Raw genomic sequence first — 19,478 nt, 5'->3', positions numbered from 1 at the left:
AAATTAGGACATTGTATAAATGGTCTTCTCCGAATGGGCAGATAGAAGATGAATCTGGGGTGCCTGGCTCACATATTGTCCACATTCCTGCTTGTTTTCACCTTCAGACAGAGCTAGGGATCCTTAAAATGCCAATATGTTACCTCATAGAATGAAATCCATTTGCTAGAACTGGTTGCTAACCATCTTCCTTTAGTCAAAGATGCCCTTGATTGCTCTGGTTAACCAGAATTTGGAATATACTACAAATAGACAAGCCTGCAAGTGTAAGAATAAGCGTAACTGAAAACCACTGATAATAATTCTTACATTTACTTTTGTCTCGCTGATTTTGAGTGAACACAGTTCCTTTAGATGGGGCCTCTGACTTCTGCTCTGCAAAACAAGGCTGTTTGATAGCTCTTGATTAAATCTCCTGTTATCTTCCTGAGATCTGTCTCATATTTTATAGCTGAAAAAGCGGGGGCGGAGCCACAGAGAGGTTTATCCGTGAGAAAACTCTGGCAGATGGCAGGGTTCAACCTGGTTCCAGCTTTTCCCCTTCTTATGGATCAGATAATATATAACTCAAAATGTAGCTGATGGTATTATAACCATTGGTCATCAAGCAATGTGGCTGGTTTCCTTCTCTGGGCTTAACTGATAACTTATTACATTCTGGTATCTTACCCTCTCTTCTCATCCAAACTTTTGTTATCTACATCAGTTTCTTTCAAGCTTTTTTGGCTTGCATATGTCCTAGTTCCATCTGGGTGAGGGTGTGAATTTCATTACCTCCAGTTGTAGATCCCTGGTAGTAGCATTGCTTTTTTTCCCCAGTTTCTTTTGTAGCCTTCTAACAGAAGGGTGCACACAGTGTCATTCTTGTACTGATGCCTCCTCTTCTCTGCCCTTCCTTCCTTCTTGGGACTCTAATTGAGCTCAGATAAGCCACGTGAGAAGAGATCCCTGAGAGCTCAGCCCAGATGCCTGGTGCCTACCTGTCCTCACATGCTTTACCTTTTAAGTCAAACAGTGGCAAAGTTAAAGCTATTGATGGCTGGCTTGCTTTTTAATGAAGAACACATTTTCTAGTGAGCGCTCTGGAGGTGGGAAGCTGATACACCTCTTCACATAAAGTGTAGGAAGAGTTATAACATTGGGACCGCTTGAGTGACTGTGAGTAAGGTGGTAAAGTTGGTGGGGGTTTTTGGGCTGCCTTGCCAGAAGCGTGCTGTTCTCAGTCTCGTGGTCATGGTTTGCTTGTCATCAGCTGGCAATTTCTCTGGGTGGGACAAGAGTAAATTAGACACTGTGGAGAGACAAACGTTGCAAAAGGTTGGAGTTCTACATCTGTTTACAGCTCTGAATGTTGTTTCACTTGCCAAAGTAATGGGTTTGGATGAAAGTCATTCTCGGGGTCTCTCTGTGTTAAAGTAAATCTCCTGTGATTGTAGCACTGACCCCCTGGAGGACTTTGATTTTATCTGTGCACAAGGCAATCCTACATCCACTTGAAAGGAATCAGCAAGATATGCATTCTGATAAGAGATTATGTGGGTGTCCCAATTTGCTCATGTTAAGAGGTGTGGAGAACTTCACTCTTTTAACTGAAGGAGAGTTAAAACTGCTGCAGGAAAGGAAGGGAAGGAATTAACAGCCCAGCAGGAAACTCCAGCTTGAGTCCATAGTGTATGGCATGAAGGGAGATCAGGTAACTGTCCTAATGGATTAGCTTCAGGGAGATGGATTTAGTCACACACTTCCAAAACCTCATAATCAAATCAGGAACAAAGGTCCCACTGGCAAATGTTACAGGATCAGGCCATTAAACAGTTGGTATTTTCATGTCCTGGCTGGCTTACAGTGCACTACATGATATAATGATGTGGAATACTGAAAAGCAAAAAGCATAAAACCATGACAAGAGTGAAAATCAGATCTCTTGTAGAAGAATACATCACCCCTTAGACTCAGGTGCTTTTAGTCCTCGTATCTAAAAGGGAAGGAAATGTTGTTTTTTGAAAGTTTAATCAAGGTAAATAAAAGGCAATAAGTAAATAATTGTCAGGAAGTTGCTTGGCTTCTCATCCTGAGAGATCTTACTTTTAGCATCTCAAAGGGTGTTTGGGTTTTTTTTTTTGTTAGATTTCTAATCAGGTGTTACCGTCATGAGGCAGACAGGGAGCTGAACCTAATTTTCACAGGAGAAGTGATGGGAGGTGATCACAGATGCTATCAGCTGATGACTTCTGGGCCAAATAAAATTCTTGTTGGCAGAAGCATCTCTTTCTTCGCAGCATATTCACCTTCTTTGGCAGAGGTGATCTGAGGCAGAAGCTTCTGAAGCTTAGCTGCGAGTTGGGACACTGGCTGCATCTCTCTTATTTTCCATACAAATAAAATGTGTGAGGCAGGTTCCAGCGCAGTATATGTTTATACCAAAAGCATGGAGAATGTTTGCTGTCTTTGGTTTCTGGGCCTTTAAGGATGAATTGGGCTGACGTTTGCAAATTTATACTTGGCAGTGTAAAACCTAGTTGGTTTTGGTTGCTTTTTTTTTTTTTTTTTTTTTTTTTTTTACAATGAACAATGATTCTCAAACAATTGCTGACTTCCAGAAGCTGGGACTTACACAAAACTTACACAAAAAGGCCAGTTCTTGTGCAAGATGAAATCACTGAAATCCTTTTCCTCTTCCATTCTTGCAAGTCAAACGATATCACAGTTCTGTGCAAGTAGTAAGGAGTGGGGTAGGACGGTGCTCTCATTACAGTGAGCAGCAACTCACACAAGTGATTCCCTTGATTTTTAATATCATTAATTGCATTATCGTTTACTGTAAGAAAATAATAGTCTGGACCATAAGCTTTATGGATGATCTACTAAAAGTCTAGAGCAGAAGCAAGAACAGAGCTGCTCAGAGCACAAGGCAAGACTTAGTAGAGAACTAACTTAGGAAAGCAGTTGGCAAACCCAGAGTAATTTGGGGACAGAAAGCCTGGGGATATGGTTTTGGTGATGAATTCTTTGTGGACACGCATCTGTTGTGCTAGAAGCAGGAATGGGGTGTGTTTGTTCAGCCTGACTCCAGACACGCTGCCTGAATGGGTGGGAAGCTCATTTCCCGCTTTCCATATACCCTCCCTGTTTCCAAACGGATCCCCCATCCTGTGACACTGGGATGTGCTAACAGATTTCCTTCTGCTCATCACGTTGGTCATACAATTGGAGGCTCCCTCATGGTAGCATTTGTGTACTAATACTTGTAAGCAAACTCAGTATAAGCTCACACAAGTTTGCTGAAAATACATTGCCCACTTGTTTTTTTGTCTGCCTGAAGCCAGCTACAGCCCTAACTGCATCTTTTGGGAAGCCTCCACATCCTCCGTGCCCTTTTTCCCTTCACCATGGGTTGGTTTTAGTCTCAGGGACAAGTGACTTTCTCACACAGTGAATCCTGTATCTTAAGTTAAATGTTGTGTATCAAACATGCAAGTGACGCTCTGTGGAGATTGCTTGTGTTGAGCAGAATAACCTGGGACATTAAGTGAAGGAGCTTTAGATTATATATAAGGAAGAAGCGTTTTCCAGTAAAGGTGGTGAAGCACTGGCACAGACTGCCCAGAATGGTGGAGAATGCCCATCCCTGGAGACACTCAAAGTCAAGCTGGATGGGGCTCGAAGCACCTGATGGAGCTGCAGGTGCCCTTTTCACTGCAAGGGAGCTGGACCAGATGGCCTTTAAGGGTCTCTTCCAACTCAAACAATTCTATGATTAAGTGAAGGCTATGGGTTTTTTTTTAATAATCATATTTGTATTTGCAATAATAATAATAATGATTTCCTTTCATGGAAAACCATTTGTCAGAAAGAGTTTTCAACTTTCAGATGCTCTGCAGGCATCAAACTAAGTGGATTTTCAATCTGTTTGTTGGTCTTTGGCTGTTAGTCATCCAGATGGCGTAAGTGCTGTGGCTATCAGGAGCAGTTTCTGTGGCTCAGTCATGTAAATTGCAGGGGAGTTGGACTAGATGACCTTTAAGGGTCCCTTTCCACTCAAATGATTCTATGATTTGGGCTGTTTCACTCAGGCCTGTTGCTGATTTTTTTTTCCCCTAAGCCCACCTCTTTGTTTTCTTCTGCTTTACATCCTCGCCAAGGGTGAAAGGGCAGAAAATTATTCCAGAATTTTAGATCTTGTGTCGGTCGTGAATAGCAGAACTGTGTACAGGGAAGTGCTGAAGACCCCATGCTTCTTCAGCTTTTTGTTGGGATTTAGCGTCCTGAAGGGTTTCCTGCATTTCAGAAACTGTTGGGAAGTCATTATCTTCCAGTCTGTGTTGCAGTTTTTCCTTGTCACTATTACTTGTTTATACAGACATAGATGTGTTTGGAATCATTTGTAGGCATTAATGAGAACAGCTAGGGATAGAGGCAGGTACATAATTGCTGGACTTGTGTTGTGATGTCCTTGCTCAGATCCTTTGAAGGATCTCAGTTAAGTTCCCTGTGTCGTGCCAGATAGTTTAATCCTGATCCTCCAGCCCAGATGTCCAGCACAAGCCTATCGCTCTTGATGGGGTGTTGCAAATGCCTGACCCAGCTGACTGGTCCAGGAGCAACGAGCCAACAGCACGTGTTGTCTGGGGTCAGAAACTTGGAAAGGGACTGCCACTCTCCTCCAAGGGTGCTCAACCATGCAGCTTCACTCCTTGTCTTTGGTTTCACACAAAAGTATGTGTTGCCCACTGGGACACTGTCTCGCATATGAAAGAAGATAAGAAATCTACCATTTTCAGAGGACTTTACCTTTGGGACACGTCATGTCCCTGTGATTTGCACTGGTGACCTCCTGAGCACCTCTGGCACTCCCAGCTCTGCCATCTGCACCTTCCCAGTGGAATCAAGAGCTGGGGCAAGAAACTCTTGGAAGGTTTATCTAGACTCTACCAGCTGTAGTTTATTGCATCTATTTTACTGATATCCACCCTTTAGATAAATAGCACTAAGTTATACATGTTGTGACTCTCTTGATGTGGTTAACAAGGCTTGTATGAGCCAAGCTAATCTAACTTCAGGAACAACCATGGGAATTTGACTGTATCGGTTCCAGCTTGAATCAGTCTCTGTGTAGTAAAGTGAGAATCGCCTTCCTGGCTAAAAGTGCAGGAGCGGTGAAGCTTCAAGGGGGATTTCCCCCCTCCCTTTTCTTCTCTTTGAACAGAACTCCTGACCTCAGACACCCGGCGCTCCATCTACAAGAAAACAAAATTTCCCATTTTCAATAAAAATCATGTCTCCGTAGGCAGAAAAGTGAGTGAGCTAACAATCTGCAAAGCTACGGTCTATTTATTTACCAGGCTGATTCCCTGATGGGGAAACATGTGGGATCTTTTAACTTTTTCTCCCGCACAGATGTTTCTTCTACTCCCATGTTTCCTCTTGATCTCTGGTTTGCTGCACCATATGGTGAAAATGGTGGAGATGTTGTGTGTGGTGGAAGAGAAGAAGGGTTTCTGTGTGCTTAAAACAAAATCTGTTGGTTTTTTTTTTCCTGTGTTAGCAAAAAAATATTTTTTAAAGGAAATCTGTTGAGCAAAAGGGTTGTTCAACACACACCCCTCACTGCTGGACACGCAGCGATGCTTCAGTTAAATGCTGAATGAAGTGTCCCCAAACAGAGATCATGAGGTCATTTAGGAACGTGGGGTCAGCATACTGCTTGCCTAGGCACAGGTGGGGTGGTCTCTCCACCATGTAAGGTGGCCGTGGCCATCAGTGTTTCTTTGAGCTTCTCAAACTAGAGTCTGGTTACCTCCAACAGGGCTGTGCTCAGTAGACTCTTAGGGGTGTGTTAGAAGCAAGTGGTTGTGGTGGGCAGTATTTGAAAGTTGGCAGGGCCAGACTGAGCTGGGTGAAATGCTGGCTTGGGTGGTCCGTAACCATGTCTTCAAGGGTGCTTGACACCAATCTGTTTCTCCGTGGGAAAGCTGGAACACTGTGAATGGACCAGGGCAGTGGACAGTGCCTTACCAGCAAGAAGATAGATAGGTTGTTTTATTAAAAAGCCTTTAATCCTTGTTGCCTGAGCAGCATTTTTAGCCAGGCGGGTGGTCTGTATGGGGACAGGTAAAAAACTGTCTCCACCAACCTGGGCAGACCGGGGATTAGAGATGAGGCTTGTGTTTGTAATGAAGGATGAGAGCCTAATTTTAGAAGCACGGCAAGGCCAGGCTCAGATGTCTGCCTGGGCCCCATCCCAGCTCCTGTGCGCTGCCAGAAATTTGCCCTCCCTTTCTTGGAGAGAGCTGTATTGTACCTTTTTATGTACATACTCCCCTGCAACTAGGCTAAGGGATTCCTGCAGTTGCTTTGCTTTGCTAATCCTTTCAAACCACACACAGACCAAGAAATCCTTCGTCCCTAAGCAGCCAGTCTGTACCTTCCTCCTAAGACGTTTGTTCTGTTTCCTTTGCAGATGCAGCTTCTGGACAAGTTTCCCATTGAAGGAGGCCAGAAAGACCCCAAGCAAAGAATCATCCCTTTTCTACCAGGTAATTTTATGGCAAAGGCCCTAAGCAAGTTGAATGAGAGTGCCTGATCCAGTGGTTGGTAACCCAGCCCATGGTAAGGAGTTGGAGCTCGATGATCTTTAAGGTCTTTCCCAACCTAAGCCATGATTTGGGACTTGCTATTCCTTAGCCATGGTTTTTAGTACTTTCTGTGACTGGTTCTACAAATACCTTTTCCCTGGGAACTTGTAATGCTGCCCTGTGATATCAGGTCTCCTCTTCCTCTTACATAATTGGCATGGTCTTTAGGGCTCCCAGAGGGGTCTTATATACCTGCTGTTCAGGTTCAGGCTGCCTCATGCCCTCTTGCACAAAGGGTTTTGGTGGCTTCTGTGGGACTGTGCCCACAGACTGCAACTTCACAGCCTGAAACAGAGAGGCCACTGGAAACTAAAGACACCGTTGTCTTCATTTCTGTGTGTCACAGTTCTGCATACACTGTTAGTGTATAATAAAGGATGAATAGTTAGAGTTGCTACTGAGATACTAAAAAAAAAAAAAAGACGACTGTGAGAAGGCTAAATGCAAAGGGGATTACTGTAGTACTGGCCAAAAATAAATAAATATCTCTTTGGCCTGAGCCACTATCTCCTTCACAGTTTTCAGAGACAGATAGATGCCCTCTCCTCAAGGTAAGCACACACGCTTCCAGCAGTGATGGCAGCGCTGGCATGGTGGAGATGAGCCAGACCGCAGCGTGCTCTTGGAAATTCAGACTCAGGCCAGCTCTCTATTGTTTGATTGCACGATTCTAGCTGTTGGCTTAAAGTCTGGCTCACTGCACTGTGTGTTAGGATAAATAGAGTAATTTCAGCCTGTTAAAATTTGTTCTGTCTTTAACTATAAAAAGGAGATCCCAGCTCTTCCCCCAAAAAAGAAGTTGCAATGGGAGAGCTTAGTCCTCCCTGGGAGCATGCTGTGGTCTGTGACACTGTTTCAGGCAGAGAATCTGCTGCTGGTGTGTGGTGAGCACAGCTCCAGAGCTAGCAGGGAACTGTAAGCCAGCAGTGCAAATACGTGACGCAAGCATCAAAGCCACAGTAGGGCAGCATGGCAGCCTGGCAGCCTACATGGACCTTCTAAAAGACGGCCCCAGGAATCAGGTTTTGCTCTCTACAGCTCCCTGTACTTCATCCAGACCCTATGCAGCCAGGGGGAGGTGGTGTTGCCCTTTATTTCTAATGTGGAATGAGAGTAGTCCAAGATCAGTCTCTGTTTCCAGTTGAGCCATCAACAAACTCATAGATGAACCACTTTGTGAAATCCCTATACAATGAGAATGGGAACTGCTTGCCTGCCTTTCCTGCTGCAAATCAGTTTGAGGTCCATGAAAAGCACCATATAGATGTGCAAATGACTTTAGGTGAAGTGCTGTAGGAAAATGTCTGTGGGTAACAGTTTTTTGTTCTGCACTGACTGTCACTGGCCAATTTCTTTTACTTTGTCCTAGAAAAATGTTGGCTGAATCCAGGGCACAGATGCTCAGTCTGCGTGCAGTTCTTAGTGATGTATGTCCTGATATATGGGTGGGTGATTTTTGTGGAGAATGAGATACATCCCATATGTCTGTTATAACACTTCCCACCCTTCCCACCCTCCAAGAACATGAGAGAGATGTGTGTCCTTGAGAGGAAGAGTTATATCTGGGAAACATTTGGGTTGACTTAGTGTCCCAAAGAGAGGAGCTGCTGGAGTAGAATAGACTTCAGCTGTATTCAATTTAAAATATCTGTGATGCACGTTCTACTTTTGATACAGAATCTCTATCTTTTTCTTGTTGAACTGCTGAAAAGCATTTGCTACTTTATCCAGCAACAAGGTGACTCAGCTAATATAAAACAATGTCAAACTGTTAAATAAACTAGCTACCTTAATTAGAATATGCATGGCATTTCTGCTGCCAGAGCTGTGGATCTCTGAAAGGAATAGATGTAAACTGTCTTAATTAAAAAACAGCAAGGCAGATGTTTGCACTTAAATCCTACTTTTATGAAGATGTTATGATCATGCTTGCTTATTACTGGCTTGATTCAGCCAAGCTGTAGTGACTCTGCTTGCCAGGTGCTGAGTGCCTTCGGCTTGCCTGTGCAGCTTGCAGGCTTTGATGGCTTCCTCCCATCAGGTCTGTTGTAGAAAGCTGACACTGACACAGTGGCTACTGGGTATCAGCACTCCTGCTTGTCAGTGATGCTGTGATGATCTCTTGAAATAACGGCATGATCTGAGCTTGGAGAATTAAGGACCAGATCACTTTGCTAAAGGAGAAGGTACGCGTGGGACTGGCTGACAGGTCATGTGTAGTGCAGTGGAGCTGTAGCAGCCTGTGCAGACATGGTCTGTATGTAGGAGTTCGGTGGTGGCAAAACCCAAACATGACGCCAGTGTGTTTTCATCCCCACTGGGACATGATGGAGTTCTGCAGATGGCCACTGCTTTGGTGACCTGTTACATTTTGGCTGTGATTTTTGTTGATAGCCCCCTTTGCGCTCACTGCTGTTGTTTTGCGTGGTTATATTGCTGCAAATTACTAGGCAAGGTGTCTTCCTGCTGGGGCAATCAAGCCTTTTACCTGTAAGAACAAGAAAAGTGTAGAGACTACAGACCCTTGCCCTCCAAGGAGAGACCATACTGGGTCCAAAAGAAGGAAAAGGGCAGTTTTCCTTTCCTTTAGACACCTTTTGTATATCTTATTTCTATCAATTTCTTTCTTCAAATATTTTCCTTCCTTCCTACACAAATAAAGACTCTGCGGCTTCATAGCCATGGAAATAATCAATTGTATTCTCTGGATTATTTTGTAGTTTTGTTTTATGTTTGAGACTCCCTTTGCTACACTGATTTTTTTTCTTGAATTTCTTTTTTTAATCATAACAAGAAGGAAGAACTTAGACTTTTTCCTACCCTTTTCCCATTTTATCTTTTATAAGTTTTTTCTTTTTTATTTTTTTCTCTCTGATTTCCTTTTTATTGTTGAAAAAGCCTTCATTGAAAGAGTAAGGGAGAGGAAATTTTTTATGGGATGCCCAGAGAGCATGACTTAATTTTTAAGGTAGTGGTATGAAGTTTTTGTTAGGAAGGAGGTTGTGAAGAAGTTAGAATAAAATTTGCTGCAAAAACCGTTTTTAGACTGAAGATAGTTTGTAAGAAGACAGAGATGAGAAGTGCTGTTTGACTGTAACAGCGGGACTCTTGGCTGAGCCCATCTGAAAAGCACTGATTTCTCCATCACTTCTGCTGCTGCAAATCCGAGGAACAGTCCTTGGACTGTGGATGTGAAACTTTGCTCCCTCTGTCTCTTCTCTATCTGCATCAGCAGAGAGAAATGGTTGTTGGTTTGTGCACCCATATTTCAAGGATCTTGAGGTAGTAAAAGAAATTCAACTAAAAGGAAAAGACTGGTCTGTTGTGCTTCTGGCAAATACAGTGGCAAATATAAATGACAGAGTCTGAGTGATGCAGCCCCAAGATTAACAGTTTTGCAATGGCTGACCCTGAGACTGCATGGCTTGCATTGTTTTTCATTTCTCTTGGCACTAAACAGAAGAGCCGTCTGGAGACAAAGCTGAAGCTTGAGCGATGTCAGCTCCACTTGTTCCATGGCACCTTCCAAAATGTGGCCTTGGGGAAAACAGTGCACAGCAGGAAATCATCCCCTCGTGCTGGCTACTGGGCTGCAGATCTCTGGGAGGGAGGGAGGAAGAGAGGGAAGCTTGGGCTCCATGCTGTGGAGGTCTGTGCACAGACAAAAGTGGGCTCCTGGTGCTTTGTGCCCATGTAGCAGTGTGGTTTGAGCCTAGGCTTTCAAACAGGACTTGAGCCATAATAAAAGTCTGGGGATTTCTGCATAGGTTTCATTGGAAATTCCTTCCAGCATCTTCTCTGCTGCCTGAAAAGGGAGATGGACTGCTCCATTTGCCTGATTTTCCTTAGCACTGGGAAGCCAGATCTCTGATGTTGTGGGGAGCCCTACCAGATCATCCCGGCAGCTGCAGAGGCCAGCCCAGTCCCTTCCTCCAGCACTGGGGGGCCACTCAGATTTTCTCCCTCTCTCGGTTAGGGTGAGGAAAGCAGAAAGGAGCCTTTCTGGGGCTCCTGGCAGGGCTCAGTGCCGTTGCAGTGGATGAAATGGTGCTGGCCCCACCATGGCCTGATGCATTTCCCTGGGGGGCACACGGGTTGGAGATGAAGGAGCTGCCAGGCAAAGCCAACCAGGTGGGCCAGAACGGGCTCTGCTGCTCAGCTCCCCAGCCCCAACACCAAGCAGGCGCTGGGGTCGTGAGCCCCATGTGAGGGCGGCCGCAGCCCCACCTGTGTGCATGCGTGCGTCAGGACGGGTGCGGCGGCCCCGGGCGCAGGAGGAGATGGCAGCACCGCCCAGGCAGCTGGGGAGCGCAGCGGGAGCCTCCCCGTTTTGCACAATGCGGGAGGCTGGGGAGTAACCTCCAGCAAACGCCGGCTGGGACCGTCCTCACCCCCGTCCCTGCCGCTCGTGGGCCGCAGCAGAGAGGGTAGAGCTCCTGCCGATGAACTGCATCCCAGGTGGCTATGTCTGCTTCTCCGTCTCGGTTTGGTGCTGTGCTTTTTTTTTTTTTTTTCCTCCCTTACAAATGCTGGCTTTTCCCTGGGGGAGAAGAAGCGAGGACGGAGGCTGGAGCAGGTTGACAGCAGGTTTTCATTGGTCGTTTTCGTCTCGGTTGTGTGCATTCCAACTCGGGTCCTTTTGTTTTTCCCTGAGCTGCAGAGAAGCTGCATTTGTTCAGAGATTTGGTCGGTGATCGTTCTGTGCTGCAGCAGAGCAGTTGGGCTCAGCCCATAGCCAGGTCTGCGGTGGCCTTGGGATCCTGTGGTTCCTGTTCCACCTGTGCAAATCGAGGTCAGGACCAGCAAAATGAGGATGTGGCCCTGTGTAATTTTGTCAAAGGGACTGAATTTCAGCGGTGATTTGTGCACGCAGGGCAGTTCTACTTCACTCCCCACTGCGCGGCAGGCACAACACACGGGGAGTTGGGGCATGCACTACCTGAGGAGGGACTTAGGAATCAGAGATGATCCTCTTGCCAGCTCCTTTCTCCCTTGGAGAGTTATTGATGGGTGGGCATTTAAAAGGAAACGTCTTAATTCTTAGTGAGATTTGGACAGGATAATCTTATTAGTCTTTTCCAACTGTAATGATTCTATGATTTCATGAGCAGAAAGATATTTATTTAATTGCAGGCTTTCTTCTCACTTTCAGCTATCCATTCCTGCAGCTCTCTGAGCCTGGGCAGCAAGGTATTAGTAGGTTATTCTAATTTCTCGTTAGCATAATTTTCAATCCCTGACCCACTTTTAAAGGATCAGAGCTGCAGCAGTTCAGAGCCTGTCAAGAAGAAACATAAAGTAAAAAAAAAAAAAAAAAAAAAAAAAGTCAGATAAAGTTATCTTGGATGCAGTTATATCTGACTTTTTAGATTAAAATACAAGGCAAATCGTCCTAAACAGTGTTCCTTTTGTGTGCAGGTGTAGTCTCTGCAGGTCTGATGGGCACACACACGTCTCACATGTCTGTCTTGCTGCGTAATACAAGAGTAATACAAATGACAAGTAACCTGCAAAATACAAGTTAAGGAGATATTCTGCCATGGTTTCTCGAACATGAGGCAGCAAGCATTCTCCCAGATAAGATCTGCACTGCAAGAGCAGTTCACTGAGCAACATCTGCAAAGATCCTGGTGCCTTCTCCACATGCCTGCTGTGTGGGTCTGGCCCCTTGCAATCTGTGCAAGGGGTATGGGACTGGGGCACACAGGCTGTGAACAACTTGGGTGGAGAAAGAGGGCCCTCACCCCTCCATCCCTTTCCACCCACCTGCAGTTAGTCAGCACTGCAGTCCATCACAGAGGAGCTGCTAGAGAATGGGCCCAAAGTGCAGGATGCTGGGGGCTTGAGCTCTGTGGGAGCTATGCCATAGTGCAATATAATTTCCTTTTAATATAGGTTTTGTCAGTTTTCATTCCTGTTCTTTGAAAGGGGAGAATGCCTCCAGCTTTAAAATGACCTTATATTTGGGCCAAGATAGCTAACAGGTCCTTGGCCACTTTCCACTCAGGCTTATAATTTAGGACTGGCAGATAAATGGGTGATGCTGTGTTTCTGACGAGCTGCTCTTCAGAAGCTCCAATTGTTTGAGAAAGCAGTTTCTATTGTTTCTTTCTATTTTCTGCTTTGCTAGGAGAGCTATTGCGGAAAATTCATCTCCTGTCTCTTACAAGAGGAGAATGGATTTCCTGTCGGCTCCAGGCTTGAAGGGAAAACAAGGACTGCCGGGAGGAAGCGGCTGTTCCTGAGCTGAGCAGCAGGAGGATTGATGTTTTGGAGGGGGACAGGCAGGAGGATTATATTCTTCAGATTCTGTGGGGATATTTTTAGGGTTTAAGTCTTTACGGCTGTCAAGCATGAGGTCATAGGATGCCCTCAGGCTGCTTCCTATTGAAGAACCTGCAAAAAAAAAGCCAGCCACCAACAACCGCTGGCTTTTAGAGCATTCAGTGTGCTCAAAGAAAGGAGCTGCTGGAGTTGTAATGAGCCCCACATAACTGGATGCAGGGGGGCCATGGGCTTTGCATACTGAGTCTGTTTCAAAGACATTGTCAGGTCTCCTGGAGGTCTTTGGGCATTAATAGGGCTCGAGCCAAAGGCCTAAGTTTGTTACAAAAGGAAGAAGAAAGAAGGTGGAGTGGATGAGTGGGGTTGTTCTAAGTGCTTTTTTATTGTTGTTTTGTTGTTGTTTTAATAAAGCTGGGCACTGTCCCTGTTGCTTGCTGCGGGCATCTGTTGTAAGTACTGTTCTACTTGAGGGTTCAGCCTCCACTGAGCAGAGCCCAGCATGCAACATGGCTGAAGGTCTGGGTTTGGTTTCTTGCCTACCCAAAATTTAGCAGGGAAGTGATGGTGACTTCTGTGTGAGTACCTGGTTCTCTTCTGTCTCTTTCAATCTTTCCCGAGTCCTTTCTCAGTGTAGAGATCCAAAATCTACAAAGCAGCAAAGGAAAAAAGAACAATGCCCATTCTGGAGTGGCAAAACCCTGTAGAATACTTTTCTCCTCCCTCATGCATTAAGAGCTCACACTGAAACCACCTCTGGGCAGAGATCAGCATATGCAGAACATGGTGTGCCTCTGTTAGACCATCTGAGTATCCTGATGAGCTTTGTAATTACCAAGCCACAGTTTCAAGGGCAGACAAAGAATGGAAAAGATTTTGGTTTGGATTTGCTTGAAGCCAGAGCTAATGGGAATTGTTTTTAATGCTCTGTGCTCAACCAAAAAGGTTGTTAGTGCAGTATAGCTGCCTGCAACCAGGGCAGCATTTCAGTGCAGTATAGCTGCCTGCATTCCTTGGGGAAATAAACAAACGTTTTTACTCAGAAATTAGTTGGATTTTGATTCTTGTTTTTAAAAGCAATAAATAAACACGATTATAGACTTTTAAAGCAGTTTGAGCTGCACTGGGCTCGCCGTTTCCTCGGGCAGCCGTTCCAGATGAGTGTGCTCTCTACTACTATAATTACTTTTTAAAAATAACTCTGAGAGTCTGTAATCTAAAGTGGGTGGTACATAGCAAGTCTGAGAGCATTCTGCATTCAACCCACAGGCTGGAGAGAAGGTGGCTTTATATAAGGGTTTGCTTGTCTTCATCTGTAGGTTGAAATGTGACTTTTCCCACAATCCATCAACAAATGACCCATATAATGAAAGTGCTTTTTAATGCAGGAATCAGGCTTGCCAGGGACTGTGATGCCTTTACAGTCCCGCAGGCAATGGTGATTCCCTCTGGATGTTTCTCTTCTGCCACATCTTGTCTCTCGTATGCAGAGTTAAGCTGCTTGGGCAATACAGGAGAGCAGAGCCCAGGTGAGATTCACAGACTAAGTAATAGCCTAGACCTCTGTTTGCATCTGTTTTCATCCCACTCTGTCCTTAGGCTGGGCCAGCTGATTTATTTATGTACTCATGTGCTTAAAATAGGTTGTGATTATTTTTTTTCCTGAGGATTTGGAAACAATGAACCTGGGAATTTGCTGTTTGATCACAAGTGATTTCTGCCCCTCTATTTTCACCATTCATTAAGCTTTTTCAGTGCTGATGTCCTTAAATATGGTATGTTTGCAGACCTTCCTGCTCCACAATGTGGCTATTTTCAGGTTCTTGTGAGTGTGTTTGTTCTCACTCATAAGGGGATCTTTATATTTAGGAGCTGAGTGAGGGGATACTGCAGGCTGGGACTTGCCATACTGAATCTGCTTATATTATAATGAAATAACCCACTGCAGTCTCTACCCACCTGCAACATTTTCAGAGTTGTCCTGTTTAAAAGGAAAACTGAAATAGAGAGAAGGAAATAACATGAGAATTAGAAAGAGGAAACCAAGGGGGTAGGTAGGTGAGGAAAAGAAAGTCTTCAGAATGGGAAACTTAATCCTATTGAGCTTCTCCCATTTACAGAGGTGCTAATGCAGGCCCCAGGCTTGTGCTCAGGATGGAGGTAATTAATGTTTGCTCTCAGATTTTCTTGGGTCTGAAGGTAAGCACTTTCACCATGTCATTTTCTATCAGGGTTTTGCCACCTCTAAATAAAGAGCGGAAAATTACATTCCTGCTGATTTTACATCCTAACCATCAGCAAGTTCAGACTTGCAGGTTCCTTCTCATATTCAGGGCTGCGAGTGGCACGAGGCTGACCCAGAATAGGCAGCACGTTGGCAATCTGGTTTGACACCCAGTGCCTTCTTACGGCAGGCGCTGGGGCTGGCAGGCAGACTTCACTTCTTCGCTATGGGCACTGTCAGAATGAGGGATGCAACTGAATGTCATTCTTCTCACTGAATGCAGAAGAGCTCTCGGGTAAGCAGTAAAACCGTTGGAGGAGAGTACAAGGAAAAAGCATTTGCTGCCTGTTCCCACCAGGCAGTGTCGTCATCGCTGATCTATTTAAGTCATTAACTTTCATGATACTGAGAGCAGAAGGAAGAATATTTCTAGCAAACACAGAAAAGGCCAAATTGTGTTTAGCAGATTTCCTCTTGGGAGGAGAAGTCACCTATAGATAATAAGCCATTTAGCAACCTCACCAGTGGACAACTGTCTGAAGAACAAAGAAAAAGTTGCAAGCTTGAAATATGCCTGAATTTCCTGAGTGGCATACAGGCAGGAAGCTGTGCTATTATGTTGTGGATGTTTATTCCCAAGTGGCATAAACAGCATCACGTCTCCCAGGATCCCAGGCTGACCTGCGGACCAGGCAATGGGGTTCCTCAGTACCACAAGGATTGTTGAGTCGTTGTGCTGCTTTGTGCCTGCTTCCCTGTCTCATCTCCCTTCTGGCCAAAGCCATCCACTGCAGAACCCGGGTGGATGTGGGAGAAGGCAGCAGTGGTGCAGCCTCAGTGCACGAGGGTGTTAAGCTGCCAGCCAGCAGGAAACCCATTTCCTGCACAATTATGAAAACAGCTGATCTGTGGCACTTTAAGAAGGGGGAGAAAATAAAGGACAGGGGAAGGAAGGCCCCAGCTACATAAATATTTACTTTGTACAATGCCCTAGCCACCTTCTTCTCTTAGGGGCTGGGAGAAAAAGGGGCTCCTTGCTGCTGGCTCTGTTACGTGGTGACAGGGGACGGGAGAGCCACCAGCGGGCAGCCAGCAGCTGCAGAGCCAAGAAGCAGCTTCCTAGCCTGATACTGCTCTTTCCTAGCCTGATACTGCTCTGCTTGGCACCCAATCACTGCAGCATCCCACAACTGGGGATGCGCTGCTGTCCCTCTGGAGCTTGCTTGAGCAACTTGCCTGGGCTTCTTCCCACTGCATGGTCTTTCTTACATGAAACCGAGCAGCTGAGATATCTCTGCCAGCAGATACCCCCAAGGGTGACCTGTATATAAGGAGATTGAGTGAGCAGCAGTGTTGGTCATTCTGACCCATTGGTGGTCCTTGGCGTATGCTGCTTAATGGTGGTGTCTGATGCCAAAAGATGTAAAATAGGAATTAGAGATTTGTTTCATGTAAGTGGTTGATGTGGTAACAGAGGCACTTCGAGCCTGTTCCCCCAACCTGTTTAACCATGGAAATACTGGCTAATCTCACTTCTCAGGATATGCATCACAATTCAGTAAATCAACACAAGGGATTTTGTGTTGTGGGTTAATTCTGCTGCTGGAAATGAAACCACATCTGTGGCCAGATGACATCTCTTTTCTTGGAAAGGGACCAAGGTTAAGAAGACAAGGAAGGCAAGTTAGTTAAAATATGTCAGTCTTTTGGGTGTAAGTAAAAACTGTAAATAAGAGCCCTTTAACTTGGAAAAGAGCTTTGGAATGATATGATCAGCTTCAATTTACTCCAAATATTGCTCTATGCCATTAAGCTGTTATCAAGTTTTGGTTCAGTTGCAATAGTTTTATGGCTTTAGTGTAGTGGGAACAGTTGTAGCCTTTATGCACCTGAAACATTTTCCCTTGAAATGTTTGCTGTGAAGACTGCAGTATTGTGCAGGAACCTGGGGGTGAAATTGCGTGGCAACAAATAACAATGGAAATGACCTTTTCCAGCTCTCCTCACTGTCTGTTCTGAAGTAATTAGTAAATCTAAGGATTTATTTAGTGAACAATGCAGGTATTTAAATAAGATTTAGTTTTACATTCTCATTAATGCATCCTTAAACTTAGTAATAAAAGTTAAACTCTTTTACTTATTTCATTTTAAGCTGCAAGCATATCTGATTCAGCAGTGTCTTAGGCTGATTTGTCAGGAAGAGAAAATAAGTCATATCCTTCTTCCTTTTGGCATTAATAGGGAACTAGAGTAATCCTGTACCCACAATATTATTCTAGTCACACTTGCATCATAGCCTGGAAATCGTTGTAGTCAGTGCAATGCTTTGTAATTACAATGTTTCATCCTTTGAAGTTAAATTAATTCGTGTCACATAGTCAGATCTGCACAGCTATAATAAAATACACATTTTTTGCTAGTGCTTCTTAACTAGCCCTCATTTTCTGATTCAAGTTCTACTGTGGTCATTGAGAAATGAATGGACTTTAGGGCTTTTTCTCCAGATATCCAGCACCATCTCAGCCAGAGAAGTCCCGTTTCACGTTTGGTGCTGGCATGACTGTGTTTATGAACATCCTGGTGCACCTAAGGAGTGTTGTTGTGTGTGTGTGTGTGCAACAGCAGTCCTGTAGAGCTCGAGTACCTTCATCGTAACCACTGTAGCTGACTCCCTCTGTGACCTAAGGCTTTCCACAACCATATGAACCCTTATTCCTGGCTTACATTAGAGAAATCAGCTCCCCCATAATTACTGTCAAGCTGCAAGGTAGGCAGATATGTAAATATTTTTAGGGTCATGGCTCAGCTCTTTATTTTTAATATACTTTGTTATTAGTAATCATTTTTGAAGAGATTGCAAATCCCACTCATAGGTTTCTGTACCACCAAGCCTGCTCAGCCTTGACCCTCTGCTCCCAGCAGTATCGTTGGATTTACTGTTGACTTCAGCAGGAGTGGTTACAGCGGGTGTGAGTGCTTTTGAAAAGCCTTTCCCTGTGTTTTTCTATATAAAGCCCATCGCTGGGGCTGCCAGATTATATGACACTAGGTTTTAAAAAGACTTAAGAATGAAATCAAACTGATAAGGAGGCTAAAGTGGAGTAAAGCTAAGCAAAGCCAATTTGCTTTCCTTCTGAAGCAAAGCGACTTTTGCACGGTTTTAATTTTCTCTCACCCAAGTGGAAAAACAATCGTTTTGGGTTCATTGTGTGTGTGCATGTTGGGTGTGTGGGGATGCTGCTCCCATGAACCCCCTGGGACAACTTCCCTGTTGTGTGTGGGTTAGTGCACAGGGACTGCTGGAGCCCACACAGGCATTTGGATTCGATTTCTTTCCTTCTCTCATCTGTAGGGTGTGATCTCAGAAAGCATCAGTTATCCCAAGGTTAGTCAGTAATCCTGCCCACCGCTCATCTCCAGTTTTTCCCTCTGCTGCAGGTGTTTTTCAGGGCGGAAACAGAAGATGGGTGGGATACAGGAGGTCTGGATCTCCCCCTGGTCTCACTGCACTAACTTTTGGGGCAGAAAGAGGAGTCAAATGAGAATTTCCACATCTCTCCATGGTGTTAAAAGAAAAAATCCATAAAGCATCACATAGCACTCAAGTAATGCAGCAGTAAAGCCCTTCTGAAATTACCTATGACAAAACAGTGCCTTTATCACCGTGCTTACAAGCTGTGTTCACATCTGTCTGCAGATGTCCCTGGAGCAGGGTGGTCTGTTGCTGTAACAGCAGTGATAAATACTTCACTCTTATGGATTAGATTATTCCTTGTCGAGTTGTTCTCCATTCCAGAGGTCAGCTATATTCATCATCTGACAGGATTTTCTCCCCTTGCGCCCCTTTCTTTTGCAATTAGACCAGATCCTTGGTTCTGCAGCGTCAGCTCTAGGAACATTACTTGGGGAGCCATGAAGATGAGCTGTGCTGACAGGGCTGATGTCCCAAGAGCTGCATTCTGCTCCTACCACCCGATCCCAAGGGCAATGTAGATTTGCTCTCTCTGCTCTCCAGTTCTCCTGAGGAGGGAGGCAAGGTGTTGTAATCCTCTGGTAAGCCCTACACTGGCAGGATTTTTGTGTTTGTTTCCCTCCTCCTGTTTTATTCTCACAAGCCTGTAGATTGGCTGTATTCCTCTTAAAAGTTTCTAGGCTGCTATTCATCCGCTTTTAATTAAAGCAATATAGGGAATTAGGGCTTTCATGGAGGTAGTTCTGGTGATGGCTATATGGTGTTTTTATTGGTTTTCTTCCCTTCTGAGTAAATGTGTGGAAGTGCAAGTTTGAGCTTAAGCTTTTTAATTGTTGGGGTGTTAAATTGCTACATTATGGTGAAT

The 19,478-nt window shown here is 44.8% G+C and overlaps 1 protein-coding gene across 3 annotated transcripts in view; it reads left to right on the top strand.

Moving 5' to 3' along the window:
- SH3PXD2A (SH3 and PX domains 2A) overlaps positions 1-19,478 on the top strand; it is a 229,417-nt gene that overhangs the window by 60,846 nt on the left and 149,093 nt on the right. For all 3 annotated transcript variants that reach the window (XM_090145459.1, XM_090145460.1, XM_090145458.1), the window contains exon 3: positions 6,461-6,536. In XM_090145459.1, the coding sequence (XP_090001585.1) occupies positions 6,461-6,536 (76 nt within the window). The remainder of the gene's footprint in view (positions 1-6,460; positions 6,537-19,478) is intronic.

The sequence above is a fragment of the Phasianus colchicus genome, chromosome 8 (assembly GCF_987193195.1).
Source record: "Phasianus colchicus chromosome 8, bPhaCol1.hap1.1, whole genome shotgun sequence".
NCBI classification, from domain to species: Eukaryota; Metazoa; Chordata; class Aves; order Galliformes; family Phasianidae; genus Phasianus; species Phasianus colchicus.
Note: the sequence above shows the minus strand (reverse complement) of the source record. Positions and strands in the feature narration are given on the sequence as shown.